The sequence below is a fragment of the Pieris rapae genome, chromosome 3 (genome assembly GCF_905147795.1).
Source record: "Pieris rapae chromosome 3, ilPieRapa1.1, whole genome shotgun sequence".
NCBI classification, from domain to species: Eukaryota; Metazoa; Arthropoda; class Insecta; order Lepidoptera; family Pieridae; genus Pieris; species Pieris rapae.
The window spans coordinates 1,860,575-1,882,363 of NC_059511.1; the positions used below are offsets into that span (position 1 = coordinate 1,860,575).

The following is a 21,789-nucleotide window of genomic DNA, read 5'->3' on the forward strand; positions in this document are numbered from 1 at the left end:
ATTTTATAGGCACTAGGTAAGTTTTCTGTGTCTGTCACATTCTAGTTTCTGCTACTTTACTTTCACCAAACACGCTAGTGTTAACAGCGCACATTGAAAGAAAAAAATTGTAAACGATCACAGTTTGGTAACCCCTTTTACTTTGTATTGCCAAATAATTACTAGAATAGAACATACGCACAATGTCAATACTCGGAACAAACGCAGGCTGCTGGCTAAAGTTTTTTTTTTAGATTTCAATTTGTTTTTTAGATTTCCTTTTTTTTAAAAAGAGTACCGAGAATGTTTTACGCCGGCTTTTTCTCTCGGCCAACACCCTCTATCTTCTTTGCCGATGAGTAGGGATGCCAACAGGTTCGAATTTAATGACGTGGAATAAGTGATACCATGATGATCTTATGTTCCAAGAAGTATTTTTTTTAAATTGTTTAGTACACAAAGTAATGCAGAATGTGATTGAAAATTCAAGGTTTCAGTCTATCCCAAGAGTGATAAAGGATTTACTGACTTACCTGTAAGTATGTGCTACCCTCATCTCTATAAAGGCCGAAGGGAACGTCGTTATCCACCAGATCTCGGAGAGTAACCCAACCAGACGATGAAAGGTACTGAGCACTGGTCACCGCACACACTGAATCTTCTACGTCTGCCAAATGAGAAGTTCTTCAGCCATTTCAGCATAAATGTGTTTATTATTCTGATATATTCTTTTTATAATTTTCTTTTGATATTTCTAATTAATAATTGAAATGGTCGGTACGGATTATGCGTATGGCATAAAAAGTAGATAAACCATAAGGAAACAGCGGGAGGTACATAGCTGAGAGAGAGAGAGATAGAGAGAGGGATTTGGAGGAAACCAAAGAATTAACGGGTTTACATAGATGATAAAAGTGTCTTGAATGTACCTTTTATCATGGATTTTATTATTATTATGCGCAACATATATTTTTAAGTTATTTATAGGTCTTATACGTGACAGAGTTTATTTAAACAGTATATCTCCAATAATTTGCAGGGATAGGCTCACAACGTAGGCCGTGCTTTAAAAGCAGTGGAATATACCAAAGAAGACAGTCAAGATGGAATCTAAATTGAAGTACAGATACCCGCAAACATTTTGAACAAATGTCCTTGCCTGCGCAGAGGTGATTTTAAGTATCACTGGGAAAACCAAAGGGGGGGGGGGCTCGCGGCGGCGGGAGAGTGACGTATCGGTCGCGTGATTGGTAAATCAGTTGACGTTTGTGTCCCGCGCTGCGATACGATGCGCAAACTACCCCCACTCCCTTGTTTAATGCTCAAGAAGTCTGCCGGTATCTGTACGCATATGAAACATTTTAGATAACCATAATAGATCTACAGTATAAGAAAAAAGTATGTAAAATTAGTTTATTACCTGTAAAAATTATCTCTTTCGAGGGATATATGATTTGACCCTTCAACGGCAGGAAGACAAATGGTATTTGGGGCTTAGTCGAACCCCGACCGAAGCTTGCCATAGGACATTCTGAAAAGAGATTTTCATAAGTATATATATTTATGAAATGTATAATCAATTAAATAAGGTAGTAATTTGTAGTTTTATACAAAGTAATTAATTAAATGATAAGATTTATTAAAAATAGGCTACAACTGAATCGTCCATACCATGTCAGGGGTAACTCGGCATACGGAAATCTTAAATTAAAACTCCCTTTAGTCTCGTGTAGTTTTTATTATAGTTAATTTAAGAATGTCTTTATTTAGTATATGCACTGGTTACAGCGTGCGACTCTTATCCATGAGGGCGTAGATTCGATCCCTAACAGTTTACTAATGGACTTTCTATGTGTGTGTAAAATTCGCTCGAATGATGTAGTAAAACACCATGAGTAAACCGACTTGCTTTAGACGACTTGACTTAGACGCAAAAAGTCAACGGTGTGTATCAGGCGCAGAGAGCTGATAGCTAGACAGATCTCTTGTCTATTTAAGTTTGGCAAATGATAACGAAACACATACAGAAATCTGAGGCTCAACCTAAGAGGGTTGAAGTGCCACTGATTTATTTATTCTATGTTATGCAGTATATAACGCCACCTTCGTAAAACGGTTAAATAAACTCAAAGACGACGAATCTACAGAGTTATAGCGTAACCTCTTAAGGTTACACTATTCAGGGCTGGATTTAGATGCCTGGATGCCTCGGGGCAACTAATGAGGGAAGACCCCAAATTACTGTCCAAATAAAATTTTTAAAAACACTAGTCGAGTTTTTCAATCCATACTTTATTGTGAAACCAAGTAGATTCTTTTAATATTTAACAAACATTAATCTATTATATAGGAGGAAAAATTGTCTACTAGTTGTCGGAATTTAAAACATATTCTATTGTGGCGGCTCCATATTCAGCCCTGATACTATTACAGTTCCACAGGACAATTACAAATAAACCTACCCACAGATTAAATATAATGCATGTGAAAGGTCTCAATTACAGTATACACAATCGTCTACAATGACATGACACAAACAGTTGTTCTACAGTACAATTTAAATTAGCCCCAACACTTGTAAGGTGGTTAGTAATTACTGAATTGTTTATTTGATTTCTGTTAAATCTGACCTTACATTGTTCAAATGACCGCCACGCCCTCATCATGTACGTGACAAGTTACAACTTTCTTTAGGAACTAACAGGTTCAATGTATTATTTAAATATGGAATATGGTTGGGAATTTAGACCATAAAAACTAAATTCACAGTCGAGACTGTGAGGCAAAATGTACGCAAATATGTCTTAATACTGAATCTTACATTCAGAATTCAAACTTAGAATACGAGAAATACCAAGAATTAAAAAGTATTGATTTTTTATATGAGAGTAGTTTTGGCCTAGCGGCTTTAGCGTGCGACTCTCATCCCTAAGGTCGTAAGTCGATCGTAAGTTCGATCCCCGGCTGAGCACTGGACTTCTTTCTATGTGCGCATTTAACATTCGCTCGAACGGTGATCGTGAGGACACCAGCTTGCCAAAAACCCAACAAGTCAAGGGCGTGCGTTAGGCACACAAGCCTGATGAGATTAAAAAAATATAATGAAACAGATACACAAATCTGATGCCCAGACCTAAGGATGTCTTTGTCTGTGTCTCTGTTATTACTTTGAATATTTATAACCTTTCATTATTTTTGTCTTGAACTATATACCTGGTATGCTTAAATACAGATGAATACAAAGTTAATGTCAAAACTGTACCATCAATGTGATTGACACATATCCGTCGATCTTCTCTGAAGGCGGGTGTGTCTTTTCGACATTGACACATGCAACCGCTGCCTCCAAGTGCCGCTAGGGCTGTACCATGCGACATCTCCATACAACGGGTCAGACCGCAGTCGGTGCCTGAAATATATTAAAATGCTATACTAAAAGTGACGTGCACAAATTTCTTAGTACAAAATTCCTTCAATGTCAAATTTTATAAACTAATTATTGTTGAAAAGTATTGAGAGTTTCAACAAAACAACATAGTGTAAGAACATAGAAGATGCCATGAAAGTGAGAAATCTGTAGGTTTTATTATATTTATTTTTAATTATAATTAGAGGAAAGTGGCTCGAAAACGTGTTTGTTACTTGCCTATAAATTGTGATAATAAATTTAAATTAAAATACTGATAAATACATAAAATAGAAGGGTTTGTATTTATATTAAATTCTTTAAGCCTACTTATGCTAGATATCATATTAAAACACTTACCAACTAACGAAAATATATCACCCGATGCCATTCGTGTCACGTTAGCTAGCGCCATCTCTCCGTTTGTGTTCGCACTTGTTGCAGTAATCACTATCATCAGAACAAGAACAAGCGCCATCTTACGCCCCATACCAGCTTTATAACTTTCCTTCTATGGTTTTTATCTTGTACGATAGATGGCGTTGGTAAACAAGTAAAGATGTAATACCTCGAGTAGGAAACATTTTGTTTACTAATGTTTTTTTTAATCTGTAACAATAGAAATCTGAAATAAATATTGTTTTGTTGAAATAAAATTAAAAAAAGTTAGTAGATTATTTAAAACACCTGAAACGCAATCAGATAATAAATTATAATTCATCTAGATCAGATAATAAATTATAATTCATCTAGACAAATTACCGAAAAGGCGGCCCATTGCTGATAGCACTTCATTTTATTTTTGTGCAACAGAGTGCTCATAAATACACACATAGCGTATAAGACGGAGATTCGTTTCCCGACAAAAAAATAAGATGTGTCCAGTTTACAGACGCGTAGGTAAATGTGTTTGATCGAAAGGTTACAATACTTCAAACACACAAAAACCAACAGAACGTGCTGTGGCAATCGTAGCTTAGGTTAGAAACCATATCATGGTTTTAAAACTTAAAAATAGGCGTGAACACTAAAGCTTTAAGCTAAGCACTCAGTCTTTTGTTTTCCTCTTTTGTCCTCTGTAAATTACAGTTTTCGCATGAGTGAAGAATTTGAGCCCCAGTTTTGCAGCAACGATTGTTATATGAGGGAAGCTTCTATGGTCTACGAGTTCACTCATGCCACTAGAACTAGAAGTAAGTTTTCACCAAACTTCGTGGATTTTACCACAAAAAAACTTGTTTTTTTTTTTAATTTTTCACATAAATTTTGACGTTATGTGAAAAAAGTGGGAGTACAAAAGTTTTAGATCTTTTTATTATCTACAACTTTGCCATTTGACTTTTATCCAAAGGACTTTAAGTTTTTCCGGAAATCGAGATAAACCGTTTTTACCCTTAAAAACTTTGATTTTTACCTTTAATTTTTTTAACATTCTCCTCTTTTCCCGATGGCTAAGTATTTTTTTTTAGTTTCAAAAACTATCGACCCTGGGCTATAAATTAATAAATGATTTTGAATTTGACTTCAATTTAAGGCCAACGTGTTCTACGTCAAATAACTAATAAAGTTTATCGCCATTTCTAGTTAAAAAAAACAAATAAGTTACCCGCTGTGCCCAGCGATAGGTATTCTGCTAATCGCATTCAAGCATTTCATAAAACGTTCAAAAGAGAAAATTTATCATATAAATACTTTCGAAATCTGTATATCACGGAATTAATTATGCATACGATATTGGAATTATGATTTGTCCGTTACAAATATTTGACACAAATTTATTATCGTCTATATATTTGGGCACGTGATTTGACTGGGAATTTTTAGACGAAAAATGTCTGTCACCTTGAATTTTTTTTTTATAGAACAGGGGGCAAACGGGCAGGAGGCTCACCTGATGTTAAGTGATACCGCCGCATGCCTACGAATATTGTTCTGTGTAATGTGACAGAAATAAAAAGCTGAACATCTGACATAAGAAATGTTTTATTTATATTTAAAATGTAACTCATTACTGTCCTTACGCTTAGTTTTAGCGTAATTATACTCTTCCATACTATTTTTCATTAAACTTACGTATTTGGAAAACATTATCAAATTTGTTGTTTGCCGACGCTTGACAGTTTGGAGTATTAATATCATTCAGACGCTGTTATGTAAAGAGTTCGCCGTTCCTCAACTGAGCGTTTTTCAAGGCAGTTTTGCCACGCACCACCACTTCCTTCAAGAAAAGAGCGTACCAATTCTTAAAAGGCCGGCAACGCACTCGTGAGCCCTCTGGCTTGAGTGTCCATGGGCTTAACATCAGGTGAGCCTCCTACCCGTTTACCCCCTGTTCTATAAAAAAAAGAGACTAGGTAGTTAATTGAAAGGCTAATTAAGCTAGTTAGCTGCGACATATATACTATGACTATGGTGAAATACACCGCCTAAAAACTAATTTTGTATTTTAATTTGAGAGGGCCCTAAAAATGCTAATACCGTGATCAATCTTTATGAATATTCAAAAGCAATTTACAATTATTACCGATCAATTAATTAAATTTTAATAATTGTTCTACGTTTACACAAGATTGGCGAATTATACAGATTTGATTAAAAAACAATTTGCCGCTTCTAGTGTGGTTTTAATACTTTACATCGCCTGACATACTTTTTATAGTAATGAATTACGAAAATTAGGTTTTACGGTTAAATGTATTTATTTCTCGTTAAGATTAAAGTTCATCATAATAGCTAGATAGTACATATAATATATATTATATATAGCTTACGTAAATATATATATTTATTACAGTTTAACTAGGTACTTAGAAGAGACTGGGGCTGCGTGTGCCAAAAAACCACACTCGGCGTGGTAAGCGATTCTTGTTATGTTTGTATTATGTTTTTAGGTTAGTTTTCTATTGTATTAGTATTAAGTTACTGTAAAAATAGGAAATAAGGTAAATAATAAAAAAAATTATTAGGTATAAATACAATATTAAAAATACTTCTTAATATCAAATAATTGTAATTCACGACATATTAAAAATCCTTAAAAACAGTTTAATATTATGCTTTATAGATGAAAAAACTGCTTTTTTATAAAATAAATAAAGATTCACTTAAAAGTTTACATTTGGTGCACAATATAATTTAAACAATCTAATATTCATCAAAAAAAATTCCACCAACGGCCAAACTTGTTTATCTAGAAGCTAGACAGTTCCTATAGGTCATAGAAACGTCATCTGTTTGAGTAAACTCACACAAGCAATATTATAAACTTTTTAATTCGATTTTGTTTACTAAAATTCCTAACTTGCGTAGTCTAATTTGTACACGACGGTAAGCGGTCCACAGTAAGCGTAAATTTCACTTTTCCACATCATAGCTATATTTTTGACATACGGGAATCATACGTAGCGCTGAGTCTATATTGTCTTTGATCTAAGTCGAGATAGAATTCGTATCTTATCTATGACCACAATGGCTGTAAGGAACTCAAAACATGCAATAATAAATATGCCTCGCGCGTAAATTTCTTTCTCTATAAATGAAGGATTTACTCAAAGTATTTCAGATTCCAGAGGCATGCCCTGCTGTCTGAGTGGAGTTCACGAAATGGCATCTGGCAGCAGTCACCGATTCTGCTTATGATCTCGCTGCTTAACCGTTTTGTGGGTTCAGCACCAGAACTGGTCTACTAGTGACGGGTTTGGGAAGACTGAGGCGTGAATGTAAATTGTTTTTATTTTTTAAGTAGAAATAATTGTTATACAGTCAGTATATAGTATGTAAGTTTATCATTATTATACATGTATGGTGTAAAGAATTAAATAAATAAACTAAACAGATATTTTTTCATTGGAAGTCTCTTATATTTGTATTGAACACGCTTTAATATTAGTAAAAAGTTTCAATATCATAAAGCTGTCATTAATCCACATGACACTTGACTTCTTTATAATAACGGTTTTGGCGTATCGTCGGTTTTTCTTGACATAATCTGTGTCCAAATAACACTTTCATACTAATTACAAGCCGAGACCCGTTAGTTATAAATGACTGAAACGACATGAATTTAACTATTATTTTTAACCGTTATAATCTAAAACTTGTTTATAAAATGCGAATTATTAATTATTGAAGCATTATGATAAATTACAACACGACATCGGAATTTATTGAGATTGTCTAAATGCCGAAGTTGCATGAATTTTGATGTCGATTTTAATTAACGACTCTCTTATATCACCTATGTTTGTAAAGCAAGTTAATTGTGTATACATTTTTTTTTCAATACCTAGAAACCGATCAGACACGCCATCAGGCAGATTTGTGGCTGAGAACCAAGGCAAGATCTCCCCTTTCCTAAAAAGGGACTTTATTTACTTGATAGGCTCTCCCACCAGACCCGGGCGATACCTACTCCGAAAATATACTCATTAATTATGCTTTTTTTTTATATTGTGGAAATCTATTATTTTAGTGAATTATTGAAGTTAATATGATTTTGGGTTTATTAGTTTTTTTAGCATAGCTTTTATTTTTAAATAGAATAGAAATATATGTAGTATTTATTATATGTAAGTATTATAGTCTTTTATTAACATAACTTTTTCACATTTAAAGAAAAAACTAATGTGATGTAAATAAAAGACATACATACATTAAATGGTGGTGTACATTATGAATATACATGCGCATTCAAATAAGTTTATTCTTTACAATATATAGATGAGTTGAACAATGATGATGAAGACAATAAATATGTAAAAAATATAAATATTTCAATAAAGTCATAAAAAAGTCGTAACCTTTATATTTCTATAACAAAGTGTGAGAAAGTTAAAAACCAGTTTTAAAATCAATAAACAATACAATAAAAAGTAACAATAACAACGTATTGATGTATAGGCATCAGGTAGCATTTATGTAAATATTAACCAATAAAGCGACGAGTTAACAATGTGTAAGACAGTTATTAGACATTTATTATGGGCCCAACCTATTGTGACAAATCACAAGTCAAAGTTTTATTGGAGACTGGCCCAAACCATACATAGGCCCAGAGCTTGATACATTTATCGTTACGTTTATAAAATCTCACGCGGTACAATTTTATTCATAAAATTAAATTAGTTAATTTTGGGATTAACTTGACAAAGTATGTTTATTTAAATGAGTACTTTATTTAAAACGGTGGTATTAGATATATTTCTTGAATCGGAGCATAATTTATAATATAAGGAAGCGGATTGCAAATATTTATTCTGTGGTGTTTTTTATGTAAAGAAATGATATACTCAACAAATGTAATACATATTATTAAAATTATTTTCTTATGAAATAAAAATATAATTAAACTAAATAAACGTTCAAATTTTTGACCCCTGTGGATTTATATTTTATAGCGAGTAATTCAATTTGAACTATACAGTTATAGTAACGGAACTATATATAATCAAGTAAATTACATTATAGAAAACTTTATTTATATTAAGAAATAAAATATAACACAATTCAATAGTATTTTGATGTTTTTAAATCAATTTCATATACGATGGTGATTTGGTGAGTATTTACTAATAATTTATTTATTTAAATAAAATCTTTTTGATTAATTTTAATATTAGTCGTTAATCAGTACTGTTTTTTTTCCATACGCCAAAGAAGTATAACTTCTGACTCTTGTACATATAGGTACACCCTTTTTTCATATGTTATGGCTATGAACTATTCAACCCAACTAAAAACGTTTGTAAAACCTTTATTCATCTCTTTGTCTATATCACGTTGGGTCAGTATTATTAATGATACATTGAAACAAATGATTCTCACTGGTAAATTGATTTATTGGCATGATAATCAAACTTGTTATTAAAGAATGATCGAAGTGCTAACTTAATATATTAGCTGCCGCTTTTCAAATAATTCATATAATATTTATATTGTGTAAGCTGTACAATTAATCGGTTTTACATTTACTCTAACCAACGTGGCTTGTTGAATCAGTTTCATTATCATTTAAATATCTCTGAAAAATATTGAATTGGAAACTGGAATCTCACAATTTGTTTAGACATATTTAAACGGTTGCGGCAAGAGAAAGATCCCGTAAACAATGTTATTTAGTTCATTATCATTATAGTATTGTCTGGTAATTTTGAATTGAATTGAAAAGTCACCTGTTTTTGACATCTGGTTGCGACACGACTGGATTATCGCGGCAGAAGGTAACAATGTCCTTAAATTTGTTGGGTTTTTTGCGTTGTTTCAAAACGTTTGTACTTTTGTCCAGATATATTGAATTGAATTAGAAAGTCACAGGTTTTAGACATTTGGTTACGACTCGACTGAATCTCAAAAATATGTGTTTTTTACGTAATTTATCATTTATGCTTACCTATGGAAGTATTGAATTCAATTCAATTCAATAATTCCAGAGGTATCCAATTGGATAGTTATTGGACCATCGGTCCGGGCCCAATGTTTTCCTTCCACGGTTTTCAAACACCGTTAATCTCGTTATCTAGAACTATCTTATATTTATATTGAAAAGGATTCTTCTTAAAAATTCTAAAAAACAAAATAACTGACCATTATAGTATGTAAGTTTATCATTATTATACATGTATGGTGTAAAGAATTAAATAAATAAACTAAACAGATATTTTTTCATTGGAAGTCTCTTATATTTGTATTGAACACGCTTTAATATTAGTAAAAAGTTTCAATATCATAAAGCTGTCATTAATCCACATGACACTTGACTTCTTTATAATAACGGTTTTGGCGTATCGTCGGTTTTTCTTGACATAATCTGTGTCCAAATAACACTTTCATACTAATTACAAGCCGAGACCCGTTAGTTATAAATGACTGAAACGACATGAATTTAACTATTATTTTTAACCGTTATAATCTAAAACTTGTTTATAAAATGCGAATTATTAATTATTGAAGCATTATGATAAATTACAACACGACATCGGAATTTATTGAGATTGTCTAAATGCCGAAGTTGCATGAATTTTGATGTCGATTTTAATTAACGACTCTCTTATATCACCTATGTTTGTAAAGCAAGTTAATTGTGTATACATTTTTTTTTCAATACCTAGAAACCGATCAGACACGCCATCAGGCAGATTTGTGGCTGAGAACCAAGGCAAGATCTCCCCTTTCCTAAAAAGGGACTTTATTTACTTGATAGGCTCTCCCACCAGACCCGGGCGATACCTACTCCGAAAATATACTCATTAATTATGCTTTTTTTTTATATTGTGGAAATCTATTATTTTAGTGAATTATTGAAGTTAATATGATTTTGGGTTTATTAGTTTTTTTAGCATAGCTTTTATTTTTAAATAGAATAGAAATATATGTAGTATTTATTATATGTAAGTATTATAGTCTTTTATTAACATAACTTTTTCACATTTAAAGAAAAAACTAATGTGATGTAAATAAAAGACATACATACATTAAATGGTGGTGTACATTATGAATATACATGCGCATTCAAATAAGTTTATTCTTTACAATATATAGATGAGTTGAACAATGATGATGAAGACAATAAATATGTAAAAAATATAAATATTTCAATAAAGTCATAAAAAAGTCGTAACCTTTATATTTCTATAACAAAGTGTGAGAAAGTTAAAAACCAGTTTTAAAATCAATAAACAATACAATAAAAAGTAACAATAACAACGTATTGATGTATAGGCATCAGGTAGCATTTATGTAAATATTAACCAATAAAGCGACGAGTTAACAATGTGTAAGACAGTTATTAGACATTTATTATGGGCCCAACCTATTGTGACAAATCACAAGTCAAAGTTTTATTGGAGACTGGCCCAAACCATACATAGGCCCAGAGCTTGATACATTTATCGTTACGTTTATAAAATCTCACGCGGTACAATTTTATTCATAAAATTAAATTAGTTAATTTTGGGATTAACTTGACAAAGTATGTTTATTTAAATGAGTACTTTATTTAAAACGGTGGTATTAGATATATTTCTTGAATCGGAGCATAATTTATAATATAAGGAAGCGGATTGCAAATATTTATTCTGTGGTGTTTTTTATGTAAAGAAATGATATACTCAACAAATGTAATACATATTATTAAAATTATTTTCTTATGAAATAAAAATATAATTAAACTAAATAAACGTTCAAATTTTTGACCCCTGTGGATTTATATTTTATAGCGAGTAATTCAATTTGAACTATACAGTTATAGTAACGGAACTATATATAATCAAGTAAATTACATTATAGAAAACTTTATTTATATTAAGAAATAAAATATAACACAATTCAATAGTATTTTGATGTTTTTAAATCAATTTCATATACGATGGTGATTTGGTGAGTATTTACTAATAATTTATTTATTTAAATAAAATCTTTTTGATTAATTTTAATATTAGTCGTTAATCAGTACTGTTTTTTTTCCATACGCCAAAGAAGTATAACTTCTGACTCTTGTACATATAGGTACACCCTTTTTTCATATGTTATGGCTATGAACTATTCAACCCAACTAAAAACGTTTGTAAAACCTTTATTCATCTCTTTGTCTATATCACGTTGGGTCAGTATTATTAATGATACATTGAAACAAATGATTCTCACTGGTAAATTGATTTATTGGCATGATAATCAAACTTGTTATTAAAGAATGATCGAAGTGCTAACTTAATATATTAGCTGCCGCTTTTCAAATAATTCATATAATATTTATATTGTGTAAGCTGTACAATTAATCGGTTTTACATTTACTCTAACCAACGTGGCTTGTTGAATCAGTTTCATTATCATTTAAATATCTCTGAAAAATATTGAATTGGAAACTGGAATCTCACAATTTGTTTAGACATATTTAAACGGTTGCGGCAAGAGAAAGATCCCGTAAACAATGTTATTTAGTTCATTATCATTATAGTATTGTCTGGTAATTTTGAATTGAATTGAAAAGTCACCTGTTTTTGACATCTGGTTGCGACACGACTGGATTATCGCGGCAGAAGGTAACAATGTCCTTAAATTTGTTGGGTTTTTTGCGTTGTTTCAAAACGTTTGTACTTTTGTCCAGATATATTGAATTGAATTAGAAAGTCACAGGTTTTAGACATTTGGTTACGACTCGACTGAATCTCAAAAATATGTGTTTTTTACGTAATTTATCATTTATGCTTACCTATGGAAGTATTGAATTCAATTCAATTCAATAATTCCAGAGGTATCCAATTGGATAGTTATTGGACCATCGGTCCGGGCCCAATGTTTTCCTTCCACGGTTTTCAAACACCGTTAATCTCGTTATCTAGAACTATCTTATATTTATATTGAAAAGGATTCTTCTTAAAAATTCTAAAAAACAAAATAACTGACCATTATGAAATAGATTTATTATCTATCTATAAACCAAACCAAACAAAATCTATTAAGAAAGATCTAATGCTATAAATGATAATAAGCATATTAAACGCTATAGACTCATATATTTCTAGTTTCTAGATAGACTATACACAGATATTTGAATAATTTGCGTATATTTTTGCATTAAATTGTGATTTAAATTTTATCGCGAAAATTAATACAAAATGCTTTTATTTTGCTTTCATTTCAGACTCTAAATGGTGAATATTATTTAATTATTGCTTATAAATGTTAAATAGCTAACTTAAGTAATAGAGGAAATAAAAATCTGACATTAAAATTATTTTAACATAATACTAAGATTTTTTTTTTATTTTGTGACTCTTTCACAATGTTCGGATAAGTTCCATATAAGCTATTTATTACTTATTGGTAGGATAAACACGTATGTTGCCTTTCACGACTGTCAAATAGCGCTATTCGTCATGAAACCCGAAGTTTCTTATTCGGAAATTTTATCTTCCGAATAATTTATGTGTTGCATAACTATTTGGTACTTTAAAAAAAAATACGTTTATTTTGGAACATAAGATCATCGTGGTATCACTTATTCCACGTCATTAAATTCGAGCCTGTTGGCATCCCTACTCATCGGCAAAGAAGACAGAGGGTGTTGGCCGAGAGAAAAAGCCGGCGTAAAAAACTCTCGGTATTCTTTTAAAAAAGCAAATCATCAAACGATACGACAATATTTAAAACAAATATAGCAAATTAATTAGAATCCCTACATTGTGAAACATACCCTTTATAAATCAAATAAAATCAAAAATCATTTATTCATGTAGGTAACATAATGTAAACTTATGAACGTTACTGTTAAGGTAAGGCCCTCTCTTCCTAAATGTGTATGTGGCGGAGAGTTTATTGCCAATTCTTCTTGCCTGCCTACGCCCTTGACTTGCGTAAATTTAGAAACAACTTAACATCTGTTCTGTTGACGTTCAAAAGTGTACTTGGTAAAGTGGTAAATTAATTTTGATTCTTTTCTTTCCGAAATAATTAAAATCAATATGATTATAAAGTACTTTGTTACGTCACTTCTATCAATATAGTATCTTCTTTTAATTGTTACGAAAGCTTGCCACCGATAAGTCAGTGGGCAAACGCAATAAATACGTATTTGTCGTAATGTCAATAGAGCATGAGAAATAAGATTGTTTATATTCCCACATCTGACGATTTTCCTGTACACTTCCTTTCTAAAAATGACTCATTTATTTGCCGCCCCAAATTCGTATTTGTTTGAGGTATTGACAATTGACAATGTAGTTGCGCGTTAAAAACTCTAATATATATATTTGGGCTAAATGCTGGTTTTAAGCCAAAAAAAGGGAAAATGATCGTCATTTAATTTTATAAGCTTTGAACCTTGAATAAGACAGATTTCTTAGGTAGTATGTGTACCACTAGAGTGTAAATTGAGGTCATAATTGAGATAGTTAAACTTTTGTAAAATGACTTCAACTCAATTTGGAGAAACCTGAGTTTCTCACAATGGTGAACGAATACTAAAAACTGCATCATGGCAAACAAAACGATTTCTTTATAGGAGTCTTGTCTACCAAGGTACTACATGTCTGTTGTCTTGTAATAGCAAAACATGGTTAAATATTAACAATATTTTAGAGGTTTGACAACGAGTAATGGAGATACATTTGCTAGATATAAAATAGCTAGGTAAAAAAAGTATAGCATAGATAAATTCTTACTTTCTTTCTTTCATTAAGACAAGACCACCAGGATAATAAAAAACTAGTTGTAGAGAAACCCTTGGTCGAAGGTTGTCAGAGTAAGGGCAGAATGGATAGGGTCGGGAGGAGAGCTTTATCGGAAAAAGCTTTCTCTTTAGCTTTATTTTATTAAGTTTTGCCAGGAATTACGAATATAACTTAGATCTTATTCCCGCTACGCACAGTTATGTATGAATCTATTCAGCCTGCTATTATGATGTTATTACGCGGTGAAGCTAAAGATTGATTACATATATTTTGATGTTATGATATTCCTATTAAATAAGAGACTTGGTTCCCGTTTTACGTGGCTATTAGCTTATGAGTTACATAATAATTAGATATAATGCACAGAATATCTTTTTTGTACTTTTACCAACAGTTTATTTTAGTTAATAAGCAAGAATGTTCTCCGGTCCGGGTTTATTTTGATAGATAGTTTTAGATATATACGCGTTTATATGACTTATTTAATAATGAATTTGTACCAACATTGCAATTAATATTTCTAATTAACATAAAAAATCTTCGGAATGACATTACTTTTAAAGTACCATTTTCTATTAATTGCGTAAATACAATTTGACATGAAGTTTCGACAAATATAACTTTAAAAATAAATAAGTCATGGTTTTCAGAAATATTCGAATAATAAGATCTGTGGCTTTGCTAAACAGTGGAAAGTATTCTATTTAGTTCAGACTTCAATTATTGAAATGAGACCTAGACACCACTAATGATTTACAAAGTTATTATAAACATAAACACGTCGATCCCATTACAATAACTACATAGTGTGGAGTAATAATAATAGTCTTTTATTTCAGAAACTTTTAAACACATTTATATCTTGTCCAGAGACCGGCAAACACCTTGAACAAATGTCCTTGGGCAGAAGCGATTTTTAGGTATTGTTAATAATGCTAATTAAACACTGTAGGGTCTAAAAAGTAATCCTGGAAAAAGTGCCTACATCGGCCCAAGAAGTTGTATTTATATTAACATCCTGATCGCAATACAAGTGTTATACGCGAAGCCACATGTTGGGGCACACAAAAGATGTACCAGATATTTTCTATACTAACCGATCTTTTGTACCTTTCAAAGAAATATATTTTTGCCGGAAATTATTTTAACTCAACGCTTCACCGATTGAGCCATGTTGTTACTCGTAGTTACGTAGTTGTAAATTTATTAATATTTCTTAACATGAATACGCTAAATGTAAGAAACAATTTCTACAGGTTTATATAATGAAATTTAAATTGTGTCACAGATGTAATAACATTCAAGAAGTCCACAATTACGGAAACATCTGTGGGAAATTTCATCAATAAGTGTCAAAGTGTAACTCACACTTGATAATGGGGATCTTTTTGCTTCCTATATTAGTATTAAGCTTACATAATTGTGTTTTAGTTCCTAGAAAATTATTTTCATAGTTTAATTAATTTTTATAACAGCTAAAAATATTTTATTAATGCAGTGTCAACTTAAGTTATAAGTCTAAAAAGTATAATTAAAACTAAGTATATGTAAAACTAATGTTTTTAATAGACTTTTCTGTATCTACTTGTACGACGAAGGAATGTCAGATATTTAGTGCAATTCAATAACTACGTTAACCACACACTAAAGGCAAGCAACACATTTGCGAGCCTTCTACGAATGTGTGTCCATGGGCGACGGTATCACTATACATCAGCCTCCTGCCGTTTGCCTCCTAATACATAAAAAATCACCTATTTGGATTTCCTTTAAAAACAGAAGCCAGATTTAACTACGTGCTTCTAAAGGCTTAAATATGTTTATATAACACGTCAACATGGTAATAGTAGTACTTTAAATTTCATTTTCTTATAAACCAAATTATCGGTGATTAAAAAGCGTGTTAAACTTTCATGCCAGGTCTCACCCGCTCTACGCCCAAGATTTGGCAATTTTTATTTATGATCTACCATTTTGAATATTGACGTTCATAAGTGTATAGTTTAATTTAATACGTAAAATACATAATCATACCAAAAAATAAAATAATGGAACGTGCAAAACGATTAGAGTTTACGTGTAAAATTGCCTTGGCTAAATATAAATGGCTACATAAGTAAACTTCTAACATATTTTCTAATTATAAACTAATTTACATAAGTGGCCATCAGTTTATAAACTATAAAAACTATTTCCAGTAAAGTACCATAATATAACAAGCCAATAAAATCTCACATCAATGGTTAAGTACCATAATAGAATATTTTAAATGAGGTACACATTTTTTAAATCGTTCCGTCTTTCTTTCTTTTATTTTATAACAGCTCATTCTAATTATAAAAACTTTTACGTCTTTATATAAAGTTATATATTTCTTTTTTATTAATAACAATCCACTAAATCAAAGAGAATAATCACTAACATTTACACTACGCTACTGATAATCCCTCAGGTGACGGGCCATTTCACAATCACGCAATATATTTCTTTTTTACTTTTTAAAACAATATGTTAATATGCTACCGTCTAACCCGGCACAGGCAACCCAAGCTCAGGCGAAGAAGAACCTGATGCAAATTATGATCATACAAATACAGGATCGAAAATGAAAATTTGCAAAACCTATATGTATGCAAAAGAGGTTTTAATTGCATTAATATGCCAATTTTAAAGTTACGTAAGTATTGTCTGAATGTTATCAAAAGAAGTTACAATTATAACATTAATTAACGTTATTTATAGCCAAAGCAGTAAAATACGTGTGCAATTTCTAATAAAAGTGCTATAAATCGATTTAATTATGCATCACTGATAACACACAATCCCGCTAATGTGCTGAATTTTAAATAGTCAACTCTATATTGATCGCTTTTGCACAATTAATGACTTAAATTTGGGAGCAACTTTCCATACGATGTCTATAAAATGCATAACTGTATTATTTGAAAACTAGAAATGCAAATATACCAAATTGGCATAGAGAAGCATAAATTGTATAAAATGCCTGTATTTTGCTTGTGTCAGAAGCGTGCAAGCTTCATCTGGTTGTGAAATTCCTAAGTTTTAAACAGTATTAATATTTCGATAGTTGTGCGGATTCTTAAAAATATTTTAATTTAGACTTCTTGGAATATCGGCGGAGTCAGCAAGATTTCTATTTTTTTGCACGCTTAATGGGCGGATAAATCGCCCCTTTTTGCTGTCGTTAATTTCTCTTAGAATCCCTCCACTGTTTGCGATAAGATATTCGCAATTGTTCCTTGTGCCACGTACGAACACGAATTATCTGCGTAATTCGCTAATGTTTAGGGTTTTAACTTACCATAAAGATGTTGATATTCTGCACCTTACCAAAGAGGATCTGAGGAAATATTTGTAGAAGCGGGAAGACTTTGAATCTGTTTAGTTTTTTCTTTACAATATTTAGTATTAATAGTCTTTTGTTTTTGGTTTAATTTCATTTTTCTTTGTATTTTTGTCTATCAATATAGGTTTTTTGGTTCATATATTTTGTTTATTAATGGCTTTTTCAACGGGTTTTATTTTATGATATAGGTATATATTAGGTGTAATAAATAATAGATAAATAAAGAAGATCAAATATTGGTTCGTAGGATTAGTCTTGATTTAGTATGAGGAAACAGCATTGAGGAAAATTCTCCAAATCAAACCGAATTCGGATTTAGAAATATTCATAATAAAAGTTTGTTACGTGTAGAGTGTCATAAATTTTATATAAAAGCGAGAAAAAACTTGACAACATTTTATTATGTGCCTGTTTTATTGTCATAGACTCGAGACAGACCAACTGAATCTGTTAAAACTTAAAATATACTTATAAACGTTATTATAAGTATATTTAAAGTGTTGGAATACATGATAACAACTCTTTACTTTACCCTTGAACGAAACGGAAACATGGGTTTGAGCAATCAGCTTCTCACCCGTCGAAGAGGATTCTCAATAACACTATCAATCTAGAGTGTCTCTAATCTAGAATATATAAAAAATACATCAAATATGGTACTGTTTTGTATTGTGACAGCGTATCATTTGATTCAATTTGCATGTTTATTTATACATGATTCTGTTTTAGAAACAAAAAATAATATATACAAAAGTAGCCATTTCTTGAATCATTGTTTTACGCATACACTTGCAAATCTATTAAGAACTCTTAACAATAAAGATTAAAAGCAACTTTAAATAAAAAACTATTTACTACTACTACTATTAGAAACTTAAATCCCAAATTTAATATCTTAAAATTTTATTTTAAATTCTCAATGCATTAATATAATATATCTTTAATTAAACCACGAACATGCTTTAAACACATAAACTATGCAAATCTATTAATCTTGGCGGCTTCACTTCTAAATTAACATAAATTTAACTAACTGATCATGTAATTATATAAAGAATATCTATTTTTCAAAACGTTGTGTAAAATTGAATTTACACACATTTTATTATTTTAAAGGGAAATATGAAACACCGTTAGTTAAGTATTGCGCGTGGCGCGGACATATTTGCGTTACATTTATTAATAATGAAATAAAGGAATCCCTTAACTATTTGAAAAATGACATGAGTTTTTTTTTAATTTGTTGCGAAAGCATTTGACCGCGTCAAACTGATGATTTAGATTTTTGACAATAGATGGCATACGTTAAAATCGAAGTCGGTAATTTTTCACTTTTTACGTCAATTTCAGTCTAAAGCCAGCTTATTATCACAGGTTTATTAATGAATCCATACAAAAAAAGTTAAGGAAAATTTTCTCAATTTATCTGTGGTAGGATAAGTTGATTTTTGTATTCATATTGTTTGGCCCCCTTTCTTAAAGCCTCCTACAAACATATTTCTACTGTTTTCTCTAAACATTCTCAATGCATTGTTCAAATCTGATTGTTTTCTTTTGGAGGATAGGAATCGCCTTTTTTATTTTTATTATTGTCTTCATCTTAGTTTTTCAAATAATGGAGGGTCGTGTTCGCTTTCCCCAGGGACCAGCCGCATCGGGAAATATTACGTGAACGTGGTAATTGTTATTGTGTAATTTTAGTTATAAATTGTAAAATAATATTTATCTGCGTGTATACTAAGCTAAAATATAGTGTGTAAATTTAAATAAAATTTAATAGAGACCGTAACTCCGTCGCCAATTCGTTTGTTTCCGAATTTTTAGACCAAAACCGTATTTAAACAAAAACTGTGTTTTAGTCTTGATAGACGAACTTTCGGGTAATTAATCTCGCGAGATCTGAATATACTATAAAGATAAAACCAGATAGATGCGCGAATTTAATTTAATAATGCAATTGAATTGAAGGCATGTATATTTTTCATAGAGATTTTAAAAATTAAAATAACTGTTGTATTATAATTTGTTAATGTTGTATTAATTAACTGAGGGTCAAAACTTTTAAACAGTCACCATAAATCGAAAAAAAAAATAATGATATAGGTAAATATTTTTTAATACCATTTTTAGTCAAAACCGATAATTTGTTAAAATTTATACAATCTCAAATATTAAAAAAAACTCACCCATATTACGTATCACCACACAACTTTAAAGCACTGATCACAACTCCCGCGCATTCCTAGCGCTGATCGGGCGTGGCGTCTGAGCAACAAGTGTTTTGCAGATCTAAGCACCGCCAGTCCAACGGCATATAGCTCGTACACACCACAATATTGTATGGTATGCCGTTTAACGGATGAACGCAGTTGAAAACCAGACATAAATCTCTTTACAATCAATATTTTTTGTATACAAAACGAATATGTACTGCTGCGCTGTAATTTATGAAGTTTGAAGACGCTAACGTATTTGTATGTAATAAGGTTTGTTACAAATGTGCATAAGCGCAATTTCAAACGGTCTGACAACGCCAAACATATTACATTTTATTACATATTTTTTTTATGTAAGATGTGTATCCTGTACAACGTCTGTCAGTTCTGCGAATATTACTATAGATATCAGAGATTACCATTTACAGCATTGTAGTTGGAGATTAGCCAAGATAAAGCAACCCTTGTTTATTGTTATATAACTATAAATTTATTAGAACTATTGTACGGTGAATTCAGATGAAGGTCAAAATCGTGTAGACCTAGCCTTCAATCTAATATACATAGTAATCACTCCTATAACAAGATTGGTTCCGCGTTATAGAAGCGCGTTGTAGCATCCTGGCATAACGCGCTTGAATGACTCCAAGCAACGCATTCACGTTTAACTTTTCTCGTTAAAGGGGATTTAAATCTTTAGAATATTAAGAAAAAGTGTTATGAATGAAATATGTGCGTTTATGAATGTACAGAAATACTATAACGTGTGCTAATACCCGTGTGATACGTACTGAAATCGCGTACTATAAATATTCGAAGATTTATTAAAATTAATTGGTTTTCAGTTTTTAATCATATGTTTTGAACTGTTGTTAAAACTTATTAAGTATATGTATATGTTTCTTAAGTCATTTTTTTAAATTTATAACGAAAATTATGTATGTTAAAAAATTTATTTATTTATTTATTTCAAGTAAATTATGTTCGTAATGAAACTTCACAGCATAGGGGCCCATAACATTTTCAGAAAGGCTAAGGTGTGGGATTGCACTGAAGGTTGGGAAGCCCTGAGCTAGACCATAGTTCTCAGCCACCGGTATTCACATAAATAATACATATGATGTGTCATTTGATACAATTAAAATCCACAGATTCAAAAAATATAAACCGCGATTCTCTAGCAAAGCCTTCGCTTCACAAATTAACAAACTTAATATAATTTACATATTAATTACAGTTGCATTTCATCTTGAGGAATCTTGGTTGGAAAATAAATATTGAATGTATCAGAAATATGATATCTGTGGCCAAATTTTAAACAAATTAATATTGTAATTAGGTATAAAAATTTCAACTTTAGACGATTTATAGAAGCTCCATGCAGCTATATAAGATCGTAAATTTTAATTTCCGAAATCTCACTCCACACAATTTAATATAATATGCATAAGTTTTAGTTGGTAAATAACCAAACAATATAGTGGCACCTTTCTGGTATAACCAAGTTAAGGGATCGATTTCTTCAGTGCCTGATATACGCAGTTGGCTTTTTGAGTTCAAGGCATTACGGTTTCTTCACGATATTATGATGTTCGATATTATGGAACATAGGATAGACATATCACTTATTCCACGTCATTAAATTTGAACCTATAG

At 31.1% G+C, this 21,789-nt stretch overlaps 1 protein-coding gene across 1 annotated transcript in view; it reads right to left on the reverse strand.

The window, feature by feature from the left end:
• Positions 1–20,186, reverse strand: part of LOC111000663 — a 29,345-nt gene extending 9,159 nt beyond the window's left edge. The window contains exons 1-5 of the mRNA XM_022270195.2: positions 20,104–20,186; positions 3,746–3,994; positions 3,242–3,388; positions 1,400–1,510; positions 513–646 (exon numbers count right to left, since the gene is read on the reverse strand). Of these exons, the coding sequence (XP_022125887.2) occupies positions 513–646; positions 1,400–1,510; positions 3,242–3,388; positions 3,746–3,875 (522 nt within the window). The 5' untranslated portion in view covers positions 3,876–3,994; positions 20,104–20,186. The remainder of the gene's footprint in view (positions 1–512; positions 647–1,399; positions 1,511–3,241; positions 3,389–3,745; positions 3,995–20,103) is intronic.
• Between the last annotated feature and the right edge of the window lie 1,603 nt (positions 20,187–21,789).